Genomic DNA, 13,106 nt, shown 5'->3' on the forward strand with positions numbered 1-13,106 from the left:
TCACTATGAACGTCGGGACATAATAACATACATATATTAATACGCAAACATATAGAGGCATATGCGTGCTTGCATATGTAGGGGGGCTAAGTACCTCCTTTCCTATGGTGTACGAACGCATACCAGGGGGAGGGGGGACTTAAAAACAGTCCTCCGTAAAACAAAGTTATGTTGCTTTTTCCCGACGTTTGCGTTTTTATTTTTTCCAAAGGAAGTTTGCGAAAAATACGCAAATAAAAAAATAATAAAGAGAAAAAATGGAGGCCAAAATGGAGGCGCAAAACGAAGAAGTAGTAAAGTACTTTCCTTTTACATTTAATCTTGATAATGCTCATTCATATTTTTTCATGTAAAACACATAATGGAATGATGCAATTTTTATGGGCTTCATTACATGGCAAAAATTTCGCCTGAACAGTAGAACAAGTTATACCATTTTTTTTTTCACACTTTTTTATTTTTTGGTATTTGTTTTTTTTTTTTTTTTTTTTTTTTCGTGCGATGTGGGGGCTGTATTAGGTGTTCCTTTAAAAAAAACACAGTGCAGCGGAGTGTGAGGTACTTTGAAGCGACCGAAAAAGAAAATAATGTGCCTATAAATTGTGGGCATATATTATGTATATTATGCCATTTCCCATTTCCTACCTGGAAATATTCACAACCATGTTTGTTTTTTAGGTGAGAACAGAAATCTAGGGGAAAATGAAAAAAAAAAAAGAAAAAAAGATACACTGAAGTATAATCCATGGGGGTGATACACAAAAGGGGTGGAGAAAAAATAAAAAAGATGAAAAAATCTTTTGCGGGGGTAAGTTAACAATTATATCTTGTTCTTACTTATAAGTAATTCGCTTTTTTTCTTTTTTCGACTTTTTTCTTTTTTTTTTTCCTGTATGGGCCTTCTCCAGCTTGTTCATTTATCATAGTAGCAATTTCGACGGTTTGATATTGTATTTCTACAGTATCATCTGTGTAGTTTTTACTACTTGTGAATATCAGCACACACATGACATGCTATAAATAGCATACCACATTGCAATATAAATATATGATAAGAAAAAAAAAAAACCCTTGAAAAGTCGCTGCTCAGGAGAAAAAAATTAAAATTTATCTTACGATTTAACCAAAGTTTTTTAAGTTTGGACATACAACAAATTCGGCGCACGCCTAAGAACTGTTCGGTGTAAAATGCTATTAGGCGAAAATGTATCCCCAAGGGAACTGAAAAATCGTAGCACAAGTAGAAAAGAAATGCAATGGAACCAAACAAAGCCAAAGGAAATTAAAGGAAAACAAACGGAGTGGGAAAGATAAGAATTGTGGATTTTCCAGCCCGAATATAATACGAAACAATACAAAAAAAAAAAAAAATAAATAAATAAAAATAAACCAAATTTTTTTGCGCGGTGAATTTTTATATACAATTTCTGTAAGTAAAAATATCACATGCAGGAAAAATTCGAATGGGGTTGTGCAATACAATTTGTATGTATCACAACTGATGAGTTATGTAAGCCTCTCATTTTCCCTTCACGCGAATTTCTTTGTCCTGTCAACGTCTACCCCTCTTACTGCTAATCGTCATCTACGTATGTAGGCTGGTATTCTTCATACACAAAGGACAAGTCGGGCAAATGTAACCCCAGCTTTGCGTAAATTATAGAATCTATGGAATTCATCACATTCGTTATTCCCTCATGCACCTCCCCCACGCCACTAACTATTTCGTATATGTTGTAAACTCCAAAAAGAATAAAACTGTTTTCAGTGTTGTCAAAAAAATCATCACTCAGGTAGCTTAGGTGGATAGAAATGACTCTTAAGGCTTCTTCGAAGAAGTCTAAAAGGGAAAGAAGTGAACAAAAGGGAAAAACATGCAAATAAGGTGAAGATGTACACAATTGAGGGAACTAAAAAAGAACGGAAAAATATCTCCCCACACGAAGTTTTTCCAATCACCCAACCAACCGAATAACCAACTTGTCACCCTTAACCTCCCCCCTTGGGCGAAAACTGTATAACCCCCCCCACACACACCATGTTGCTAACCCCCCTCACCTGGAAAATTTGTCACCAAGTGCTGGGAATTGGAAAGGAGCTCAAAAAGCTTCCGCCACTGAACGAAGGATTGATAGTTAAAACCTAAATGGAAGAGAATATAGGCAAACTGGAATTCGCCCAAAATGTAGAAAAGCTTATTTTCAAACTTGTGAAAACCTTCCTTCTTTTCATTCTCATAATACACGTATGTATACTCTTGCTGAATTATCTCCTTCAAAATCCAATACTTCTCCAGATGTATGATGGTTAAGTCGGATGGCACATACTTCTTATGTTTGGAGTCTACATCGATACGTTCGAAGTAGCTCTCATTCGCACTGTCCAGATGGAAATTGAGAGGCTCGTCGGACACAACCTCATGAACACCGACAGATACATCCGAACATGTCAAATGTCCACCCTCTACATTGACACCTCCTACGCTGTGATCCTCCATATTGATACCGCCTGCTCCTTCAATCTCTGTACTATTCACCCCTAAATTGTCTTCCTTCTTACGCCGACTACCGCCACTGACTCTCCCCTCGTTTGGGTAAGTCTTACTTGAGGGGTACCTCGGAATGACGGAATAAAACATGTAGGGCTGATTGCATAGATTCATCTCTTCCTCCCTAAGCAAATCTGCACCCACTTTTTTTTTTTTTTTTTTTTTTTCTTCTTCCTCCTCCTTAGCTTCCAAAAAGGAGGAACAAAAGGTTTTATTGACTGGCTCAATTTTATTTATTACCTCCTCGTTAATGTAGCAAGTTAAGCTTTCCCATATTTTCACATATGTGTACGGGTAAATTAAAATTGAATTTTTCTTTTCTTTAATAATATTATCATCTAAAAATTTCTTTTCATGTAATTGATGAAAGTACATATAAATAGGGTCACTTTCACTTATGTAATTAAAACTATTACTCCTGATGTTGTACTTTAGCACGAGTAGTTTCTTTTTCCTGTCAAAAAAAATGAACCTACTGTTTCTTAACTCTTCGCTGTTATTTTTTTTCATTTCGTTCATTTTAAATTCTTTTGTGACTTGATCACTTTGGCCACACAGTGTGTCACTACCCCAGAAAAGAAAATGGCTGCCTTTATTCATGCACTTAATAATTTTATACGGGGTGTCAAGGTAGAAAGTGGAGTAATCCAACCCTACATGCAATTTGGTGTCGTCTTTACGTGGGTACGTATTCCGCTTAACTTCATCTCCATTTTGCACTTGCGTGGCGTACTCGGCACTTTGCTGATGACCATCTGGGTTGATCCCAGGATTTACAGCATCAGATGTATCATCGCTCTCTTTCATTTCCTCAAGGATTTTTATCATTCCTGTGATCACTCTCTCTTCGTTTTTTCTGGATTTTCCACACTCTACCACGTTTTCGTCGTTTTTATTGGCCTCCCCTTGGTTGGCTTTGCACCCGGTGTACGCGTTTTCACCGGGGTACACATTTTCTTCTGTGTACTCCTTTTTACCGGTGTACGCATTTTTCGAGGTGTACTCCTTTTTACCGCTGTACGCATTTTTCGACGAGTACTCCTTTTCACTGGGGTACTCCTTTTTTCGGGTGTCCTTCCTATCCTTATTATCTCCCATAATCAAAACAAGCGAACACCCATCATTGTCCGCGAAAACGGCATTTTCCTCGTCATCCTTCCCACCAAGCAGGTTCATATTTGCGTCACCTCGATTTGCACGTTACTTTTGTTAAGCCGTAAAAATTTATAAATGTGTTTTTTATTTTTATAAATTTTACCAAAAATAATTTCAATCTTATTTTTTAAAAGCATACCAAAGTATATTGCAAAACTTAAGTTTTTCCCTTTTTCAAATTTTACCCCACTCTGCACATTGCTCCTTTAGCAATTTCCCATATTCTCATTTTCTCTTTTTTCCACTTTCGCATTTTCTCACTTTTGCATTTTCTCAATTTCGCATTTTCTCACTCTCGCATTTTTTCACTTTCGCAGTTTATCAGCTTAGAAACTTCCCTGCTTACAAATCTTCACACTGTATACTACCAAGAAGCATACACTTAGCCCCGTTCTTCAACACAAAACACGTTATATTGTAGAGAGAAAAAAAAAAAAAAAAAAAAAGAAAAAAAATTCATTCCTCTTTTTTTCTGTTTTGAAGTAAGCGCCCCCTTTGTATGAACCTTCAAAACTCTGCATAAAAAAAAAAAAAAAAAAACGCAACTTTTTATACAACGAACATAGGGAAGCACAAGCAGGCAAGCACTCTGCACAAATTGCCCCTATTCTATTTTTACCCGCTTCTGCTTAGAACCGTTTTTTTTTTTTTTTTTTTGCGAGCTCCCATTTTGCACGCTAAAATTTTGTGCTTTCCTATTTTCCCCACCCTCCTTGGGTGCATTCTCAATTTTCCCCCCTTCGCCATCGTGCGAAAAGCAAACGCCCAGTTAGTACACTTTCATTGGCTTCAAGGTACAAGGGTAGTACAGCCATAGAGCCTTCCGTAAAGACCAAAACTCAACCTCCCGGGACAGCGTTAGCCGCAGCCACCATGTATGAATGTATAGATTTTGAAGCACTGAAAGAGGAAGTCCGAAGGGAAAGACTCGAGGGGAAAAAGACCAATGATGTTGATGCAGATGCACGGAGGGAGCCCAAGCGGGAGGAGGGCGGTTTGCTGAAGTGGTTGATGCGTGGCTTCAAGGGTCGGTTGATGAATGGGCTGAAGAGTCAGCAGAAAAACGAGTTGAAAAACCAGATGAAGAGCGAATCGAAGAGGGAACTGACGAAGGCCCCCCCTCAGAACTGCTCAGCCAAGGAGCCCCGAAGTAGCCCAAAGGAGGGCATCGAAAATATGAGCCCCAAGATGGCCATCAAAGCGATCAACCCGACCCATCTGTACAACTACTTCCAGCTTCTGCTAGACGAAGGAAACGACAAGTGCCTGTTCCTCGTTGACCTTCAGACAGAAGAGGAATTCCAAATGTACCAAATAAAAAATGCTGTACATATAAGAAACGAATACCTAATGGACCGAATGAAGAAGGAAATCGAGTTGAAGAAAGACGCAAAGGTAGTATTTTATCATGCGAATGAAGAGGTTCAAAAGAATTCCCGTTATGGACGCCTGGTGTATAGCCATTTCGCCAATGTGAAAGCCAACTTTTATTTACTAAGGGGAGGCTACGAAAATTTTGAAAAGGAATACTTCTTTTTATGTATAAATAAAAATAGACTTAACACAAATTTATCATCCATCCAAAATTGCGAAGCGTATATTAGCTACCCCATAAAATTCTGCAGCAACCTTTTTATCGGAACTCCCATACATATGATCAATCCGTCCTTAAGTAACCATTTGAACATAAAATATGTGTACGATTTTACAGACTCTGGATATGAAATGAAAATTGTAGAAGGAATAGAATACTCCAGATATAATGTAACAGACAGAACTGTAAGAAATTCAAATGCATGCAAAGGTCAATGTGTGAAGTATGAAAACATTTTGGACATTCGAATGATGTACGACATTATACAGAGCATTCTGCAAAATGTTGATCTGAACGAAAATATATGCACAGTGGAATCCAATATTCTAAGTGGAAATGCAGATAAACAAAAGGATATAGTAAAGGGAACACACCATATGGAGAAATCAAGCGCTACTGCAGATAGAAGACATTCACAGAAAAAGGCAATGCTCAATATTTCCAACAAACAAAACATGCAAAACGGAAATATACTAATCATGTGTAATCACGGTATGAAAAATCGCAGGAGGGAAAAGATCAACAGCATAAGTTTAGTAATCGCCATGTGCTATCTTATGTACACAAGAAGGTATGACCCCAATTTAATCATTGCCTCTGTCCTTAGGATAAACAATAATTTCAACATAACTGCTCAGACCATGAATTTTCTATACAAGTTTTACGATAGCTTGAAGAGATATGACTACAACATGGACGTATTCTATTCCCACGAGAAGAAAAGAAAAATGGAGAAAAAAAAAAGCAACCACTAGTAAGCAGACCAATCCTACTTCGAATGAAAGTTGCAAAACTCAACAAGCCCAACAGAAGATATAATTAGCTAAATGTAGTACCCTATAGAGAATAATACAAAGTACTGAATTCATCGAATTTATCAAAGGGGAAAAATTTTGAAAACAACTACATTGCGATCAACAACGCTAATCAATACACTCTGCCAACAAATAGATTATGTCTATTTCGAAATATGCACCTCATGTACGCAATTGACTAAGGAAGAGACACACATTTCTTATGAAAACATTCTCCAGTCCTTTCTTTTTCAAATGCACAACAACCATATTAATATGTTCGTGATGAAGATAATGAAGTCAATTTGTATGAATTTTATAATGTACTATTAATAGCTGCCAAAATTATGGACGAAAGGAAGGTACAAGTATGTTCCTTTGGTAAATTGCCATTGCATTTTACAAATATATTAAGATCCTTTTTAATTATATACAATCACTTCTGGTGAAGTGGAAAATCACCTTGTGATTTTTTTTTTTTCTTTTTTTTTGTTTCTCACCTTTCCCACCACATCAAATATTACTGAGTGCAAAAAAAAAAAAAAAAAAAAAAAAAATTTACAAATGTAATCTTATAAAATGCATGTCGCATTTATGCCCACACTTATGGATGTTCCTCATTTTAGTGTGAATTTTACACGTGAGAAATTTGGTTTTTCTTTTTAGCAAAAAATTCCGACGCATTTTTATTCCATCACTTGATAAACACCCACTCATGTAATATCCCTTTTAATTCATACTTTTTCATATCCATGAGTTCCAACATACAACTGTAAACAAGTCATCCATGGAGACAATCATTATAAAGGCTTCCTTAACGTAGGTGTATTTTTCCATTTTTCTTTCGATACATAAAAAGGGTTAAAGCATGGAGGCATGTGACAATTTGGGGAGCCGTTTTATGCCCATTTCACACATACCTCTTAATGGAAGAAATGGGACAAACCCCCATATGCACTTGCGCTGGGGGGGGAAAAAAATTTGACAAAAATGGAGTAGGAAAAAATTGGAAAAAATGGAGTGGGAAAAAACTGGAAAAAATGGAGTAGGAAAAACTTGGAAAAAATGGCAAATGGGCACATTCACCCCAATACCCCCGGAAACGCTACACATTTCTGAGGTAGGCAAATAACGTAGGAAAGGCGTTAACTCCAATTGTCACGTGCGAAATCTCAATTCCAAGAATCCGCCCCAATATAAAGTTAACAATTCTTGTGAAGAAAAGGTACTTGGTTTCGATAAAGTTAAAATATATAAAAACCAGGAGGGGGCATATGTAAGACAAATAGGTGTTCACAATTTCTTCATTGATTCTGCGAAGGGAAAAGGGGAGAGATCAGCTTAATGTTCCACAAATGGCAACTCCACATTAGCAAGATGGGTAAAAAAGGTACATGTCGTGTGTATACCCTCATGTACGCAATGATATGCGCAATGACACGCATCAAGGAGGTGGTTTGCTCACTCCTTACAGGGTATTTAGACAGTAAGGAAGGTAGGGTTCCAGGATTCCCCATCCGTCAAAGCCAAAAATTGGACAAATGTTTAAAAGAAAAGAATCCACGAGGACAGAAGCAGCCGTCGCAAGAGATATTAATAAAATGGAGTGAGGCTGTGCACTTAAATTTTTGCTATTCTTAAAATATGAGTAAAAATTGTAAAAAAAAACAATTACCAGGATACACAAAATGTCTGATATGGGGCCCGATAAATAAATAAAGGACATCTGAAATCTGCTTCTGATAAAGTGTAGTTGCAGCCAATATAAATTTCCTGGTAACCCAAATCCCGTTGTAAGCAGTGTTACTAATGGTATTACGAGCGTGTGAAAAATGTCTAAATAATTTACAATGTCCAGATAGAGGTAGCCCTTATAAACCATGGTAATGTCGCCGTACTTATATGCAACAAGCGCGTGTGCAAATTCGTGTAAACACAATGATATAAAAAAAGAGAAAAACACAAATAGAACAAAAACTGCGTAAGAATTATAATAATACAAAATAAAGAAAAAAAAAGAAAATAAATAAGTTATCATTAGGAATAAATTCCCAATGTAGTAACCATTTGTATTTATCAAAAGGTGAACCACAATTACTATTAACAAAGGAACCATGGACAGAATAAACGACAGGACATCTGGGTGTTTTTCATAATCGTAACTTTTTTCTCTCCACATGTAAAGGTAATTGCTACCTAATCTTCTGTTTTCCATTCGTGTGTTGCTGCAAAAAAACATGTTGTTTTTTGGATCCATTTTTGTGCACTTCAGGGGTTACCTTTTTTCCCCCTTACGTGGTTCATGTTCCCAGGTTGCAGGTTGCAGATCGATTCGTTTATCTTCGTTGACGTTGCCCGTGCAGTCACTTCCTTTTCCTCCCCACACGACATTTCCGCTGATTCCTCTCTCCCCCTAAGTTGCTTCTCTCTTAACCAACTACCAAAATCAAGCACAGTTATCCGCACCTGAATACGCGTTTCCCCGATTGGGGGAAGGGTCCTATACCCACCGATTTAGAGCAAGTACACTTTCGAAACAAAACAGTGGTTCTCATATTTCCATGGCTGTAACTTTTGTTATAGGAATACACTTTGTGCTTTGGGGGGCTGTGTTCCTCCCTGGATAAAAGTTCACAAATCTTTAGCGCTTCTCACCTTCTCTGCGCACACGTGGAAGGGAATGGCCGCACAAAAAATCCCATGTAACGCAGAGCAATTTTTCTCGAAGCTCTTTTCTGTTTCCCCTTAACAAATTGGCCCCCACTTAGTTTCACTTATACACGCTTCACAAAAATACATTTCTGCCACTATAATTTTGCTCTTCATGCGGATTCTTACCCGAACTTATACTTCCGTATGGTGCTAAAATTCTTTTTTTTTTTTTTTCCGCTATTCATTACTGTCATCACAAAAAAGGGGCGCGCAAAATAAAGCTCCTGCTCAACGCACATTTCAAAGCGTGAACCCAAACAAGGGGGCTTATCCACACACACATGTAGAAAATAGCGCTTATAAATATATGCAGCCTTAGAAGATAGGGAATTTTATTTATACTTAGAAAAAAAAAAAAAAAAAAAAGAAAAAATACGTTAAAACGCGTCCTATTAAAAAGGTTCCTCCCCCCCCAAAAAAAAATTTTAATGAATTGTTTTGAAAAAATGGGAAACAGAACCGTTAAATAGGGAAACATTACCGTTTAGCGAAATGGCAGGTTCAGCAAAGGGGAATACCTCCATTTGTGTTCAAATTGTATCGTTACACCAACCGCGCAACAGTCTTACGAAAAAAGGAAACATATATATATATATATATATATGTATTTGCATAAAATTGAGAGAACGCATACCAAAAGAGACATGATTAAATTCCTCATTTTAATGTCACGACATAGAAATATGAACTCAAAGCTCACCACAAAGAAGAAAAAATACCCAGGTTATGTTCATTTCTTACTGTCCTCGGATTGGTTTTTCCTTATAATATATATTTGCTGACCGCTTGTTTTCCTCCCCCTTATAGAATGAATGCATTTGTTCCTGAACGCGATATGCAACTTACCAACACTTCAATTACCTGGGCGATAGAAAAATTCTTTTCACGCGTGGACAGCTGAATTCAATATTAGGAGAATAACACCTTTGCAGACATATTATTATTTTACGAAAATGATGATATTCGATTTATAAAAATGTTTCTTCTCAGGTTAAAGCATTTCTTTATTTTTGTATTTTTTTTTTTTTTTTTTTTTTTTTTTAATTCCTCTCAAAGGACACTTCCATGTATCTCCATGTTGAGTCTTCATTAATACGATATGCCTATACATCTATGCACAGAAAAGGCTAAAATATACTCCTCTTATATGTTCCCCTTTAAGCAAAAATTATAAGCTCGTTTGGCTGAACTTTTTCCCTTATTATTTTTTTTTTTTCTCCTTCTGCGCATTATGACGGGTGATTACACCAATATCACCAGCATACTCCCCTGTAACAAGTGTTTTCCCTGAAAAATGTAAAATTTAACACTTTTCTCTCCCCCTCCTAAGGTATATCACACTGTCTCGCATTAAAAAAATATACGCATATTTATTCCTCTGCGTACTGATATTCTCTACATACGTTGATGTTGACCCCCTCACCAATCGGTCGCGATATTTAACAGAAAAAATTACACAGTCGCTTCCTCCCCCTGGGGGGTAGTAGGTAGTGCTTTTCTTAATTTTCCCCATAAAATGAAAAAAGTCAACAGTGAAAAGTTGCATTTTGTGTTTACCCAGATTGAAATATATTTTTAAATCAAAATGTAACATGACAGCTCGGCAATACAATTTTCGTAACACACTGGCATAGGATCGACCATTGTGCTTTTTTTTTCTTGCCCTTTACAGAAGAACGACATTTCGAAGCAGCACAACAACAACAACGAAAAAAAAAAAAAAAAAAAAAAAAAAAAAAAAAAAAAAAAAATAGCTAAATGAAGAGAATAAAACTTTACTCACAACTTTTTTATTTAAAAAGAAGAGAAAAGAACATTTTTGGTTTACGTAAAATTATCCCCCATAGACATTACATCCATTTTCAGCATTTCCTAATTTCCTTGTGACATTTTTCCGCACCACTCTTAATAAGAGGAAAGTAGTTCAAGCACCCACACGTGTATGCGTATATTCCCCTTCCCCTTACTCAAAATGCCGCACCATTTAACTTCCTTCGTAGCCGCTTTAACTGGGTCTATCAGCTCAGGAACATGTTGCGGTTGCATCCCCTTCAGTTTATCCCCAGCCGTCACCCCGGCAGTTGCATCTTCAACAGCCCCCCTCTCAGCCGCCGTACCCAACACAGCCATACCCGCAGCTGTTGCCTCGCAAGGTGCCGTTTCATCCAGCCCCGTGTTAACAAGTGCCATGGCATTCTTCGCCCCATTTTTAGCCTTTTACAAAAAATACAACATCTTTGAAGAAACGAAAGAGCACGCAAAGGAAAAGGTGGACAAAATGTGCCAATGTAATTTGGTCACTTCAGAGGAGTTATATTATCATAGTCAACATATACCAAATGAAGAGGAATATCTTGATGGAAAAAATAATTACAAAAATGTTGTGGATGATCCTGAAAGCAACACTAGTGATGACGAAACAACGAGGAAGTGCAATTTAAATAGGGAGGAAATTATTAAAGAAGAATTCGAGTCATTAAGTCAAGACAAGTCCCTACCAAGCAGCGCATGCTCTATACACTCGTTTCTAGAAGAACCAGAAGAAGAGTTGTTTAAAAATTAAAGTACCTACTAGCGTGCTCACACTCCGCGCAAACTCAACTTTTATTAAAAAAGAAATGAACATGCGTTAGTACATTTATCCTGCTTTTTAAAATTTCTACCTTGCACATTTGTTACTCTGAATTTTTTTTTTTTTTTTTTTTTTTTTTTTCTTCCCAAATCTTATAATTTTCTTCCGTGAAGATGGACAATAAAACTGTTTTTTTTTTTTTTTTTTTTTTTTTTTTTTTTTGGTTTCTTCCTGACGAAGTGTGCCTAACCCAGTGTGCATAGGCACACGCGCACAGATTACCAACCTTCCATTTCATCTCATTCGGAGAACTTGTGTCTCTTTTGTTTTTAAAAAGGTGTATTGCTTTTAACTTTGGAACATGCCCACGGAAATAACGGGCAGTGGAAGGGAACGCTTTGCCTTGCGTCGTACTCTCGAAACGCGCCAGCCTCCATGTCTGCTACGCGTGACGCTACTGCTAATGATGTCCAGTTGAGCAACTCCCTTCCAAGCTACAACAACAAGAGAAACTTCTCAAGCGTAGATTTTCAAACCGACTGTTTTCTTTCCCTTAAGAAGCCCCCAAGAAACGCTTTTCCATGACAGGAAATCATAACGAAAGGGAACACTGACGAGGTGCGGGAAGCTTCTCCAGAAAAAGGGGTAGCCTCGACAGACACGTTATATTAACGAATTTTCACAAATCTTCTATGCCCATGCACACATCTGCACGACAGCTTTTCCATCTACGACATTTGCCCAAATGAGTAAACTGGAAAACCAAATTAAACAAATCGAAAGCAACATCATTATTAAGGAAAAAAAAATTCAGGACCTGGAAAGAGAAATCCAGGAATTAAAAAATTATTCAAAAGGTCTATACGAAAAATTGATAAATCAACAAGAAGTTCTGCTAAAAAGGAAAAAACAAAATGTGTTGACAGATATCAAAATTAATAGGCTAAAAAAAGACATGATTGAATTATGTAAAGCCATCCACAATGCCAACAGGAAAATAACTAATGCCTTCGCAGAATTGAAAAAAAAAAAATTCCTCATAAAGGAAAATACACAATGTATGGAAGAAATATATAATGACGTAATTAAAAAAAATGTAATGCACAATGAACAGAATAACACCACATTAACAATTTTAAACCACTTTTTTATAAAAAAAGGATATCATAATGATGACTTGAAATTACTACTTAAAGACAAGAAGGAAAAAATTAGAATTGTAAAGAATCAAATTAAAGAAATGAACAATAATATAACCACCAAACGATTAAACATTGCACTGCTAGACAGCAGACTCATTGCCAATCTGCATACTATTAAAAGTTACATAAAAGAATTAATTCAGATGGGTGCCTTTCAAAAGATCAATATAAATAAAAAGAACATCAGGAGGAACTGCTTACATATAATAAATAATGTCATAGACAAGCAGGAGAGCACAGAAAAAAACATTTTGGATCCTCACACCGATGATAATCAGATGGAAACAGCTGATAATAATGTGTCGACGGAAAATAGAGAGGAGGAAAAATTAGAACTTCAATTAAATACGCAAGAATTTATCCAGCTTGAAAATTTCCTCTTATGAGATAGCTATGTAAAATACTTATTTCTCATTTTTTCCAAATATTTTTTATTTCCTTTTAAAACTCGTCACAAAAAAAAAAAAAAAAAAAAAAAAAAAGAAGAAAAAGGCTGTAGAGGGGGGCGGTTAGCACGCCAATAAATGGG

The 13,106-nt window shown here is 36.6% G+C and overlaps 5 protein-coding genes across 5 annotated transcripts; 3 read left to right on the forward strand and 2 right to left on the reverse strand.

The window, feature by feature from the left end:
- Positions 1–1,574: 1,574 nt before the first annotated feature.
- Positions 1,575–3,724, reverse strand: PKNH_1405600 (AAR2 protein, putative; the record flags this gene model as incomplete). The annotated part of the gene is made up of 2 exons (XM_039113631.1): positions 1,575–1,840; positions 2,059–3,724. The coding sequence occupies 2 exons, from the start codon at positions 3,722–3,724 to the stop codon at positions 1,575–1,577; spliced, it is 1,932 nt and encodes a 643-aa protein (XP_038970004.1).
- Positions 3,725–4,576: 852 nt separating this feature from the next.
- PKNH_1405700 (mitogen-activated protein kinase phosphatase 1, putative) lies at positions 4,577–6,052 on the forward strand (the record flags this gene model as incomplete). Its single annotated transcript, XM_002261911.2, has 1 exon — positions 4,577–6,052. The coding sequence occupies one exon, from the start codon at positions 4,577–4,579 to the stop codon at positions 6,050–6,052; it is 1,476 nt and encodes a 491-aa protein (XP_002261947.2).
- A 1,144-nt stretch (positions 6,053–7,196) lies between these two features.
- Positions 7,197–8,348, reverse strand: PKNH_1405800 (site-2 protease S2P, putative; the record flags this gene model as incomplete). The annotated part of the gene is made up of 2 exons (XM_002261912.1): positions 7,197–7,404; positions 7,564–8,348. The coding sequence occupies 2 exons, from the start codon at positions 8,346–8,348 to the stop codon at positions 7,197–7,199; spliced, it is 993 nt and encodes a 330-aa protein (XP_002261948.1).
- Positions 8,349–10,775: 2,427 nt separating this feature from the next.
- PKNH_1405900 (conserved Plasmodium protein, unknown function) lies at positions 10,776–11,366 on the forward strand (the record flags this gene model as incomplete). Its single annotated transcript, XM_002261913.1, has 1 exon — positions 10,776–11,366. The coding sequence occupies one exon, from the start codon at positions 10,776–10,778 to the stop codon at positions 11,364–11,366; it is 591 nt and encodes a 196-aa protein (XP_002261949.1).
- Positions 11,367–12,120: 754 nt separating this feature from the next.
- On the forward strand, positions 12,121–12,963 carry PKNH_1406000 (conserved Plasmodium protein, unknown function; the record flags this gene model as incomplete). The annotated part of the gene is made up of 1 exon (XM_002261914.1): positions 12,121–12,963. One exon carries the CDS (start codon positions 12,121–12,123, stop codon positions 12,961–12,963), a length of 843 nt encoding a protein of 280 aa, XP_002261950.1.
- Positions 12,964–13,106: the final 143 nt, after the last annotated feature.

Source organism: Plasmodium knowlesi (genome assembly GCF_000006355.2).
Source record: "Plasmodium knowlesi strain H genome assembly, chromosome: 14".
NCBI lineage: Eukaryota > Apicomplexa > Aconoidasida > Haemosporida > Plasmodiidae > Plasmodium > Plasmodium knowlesi.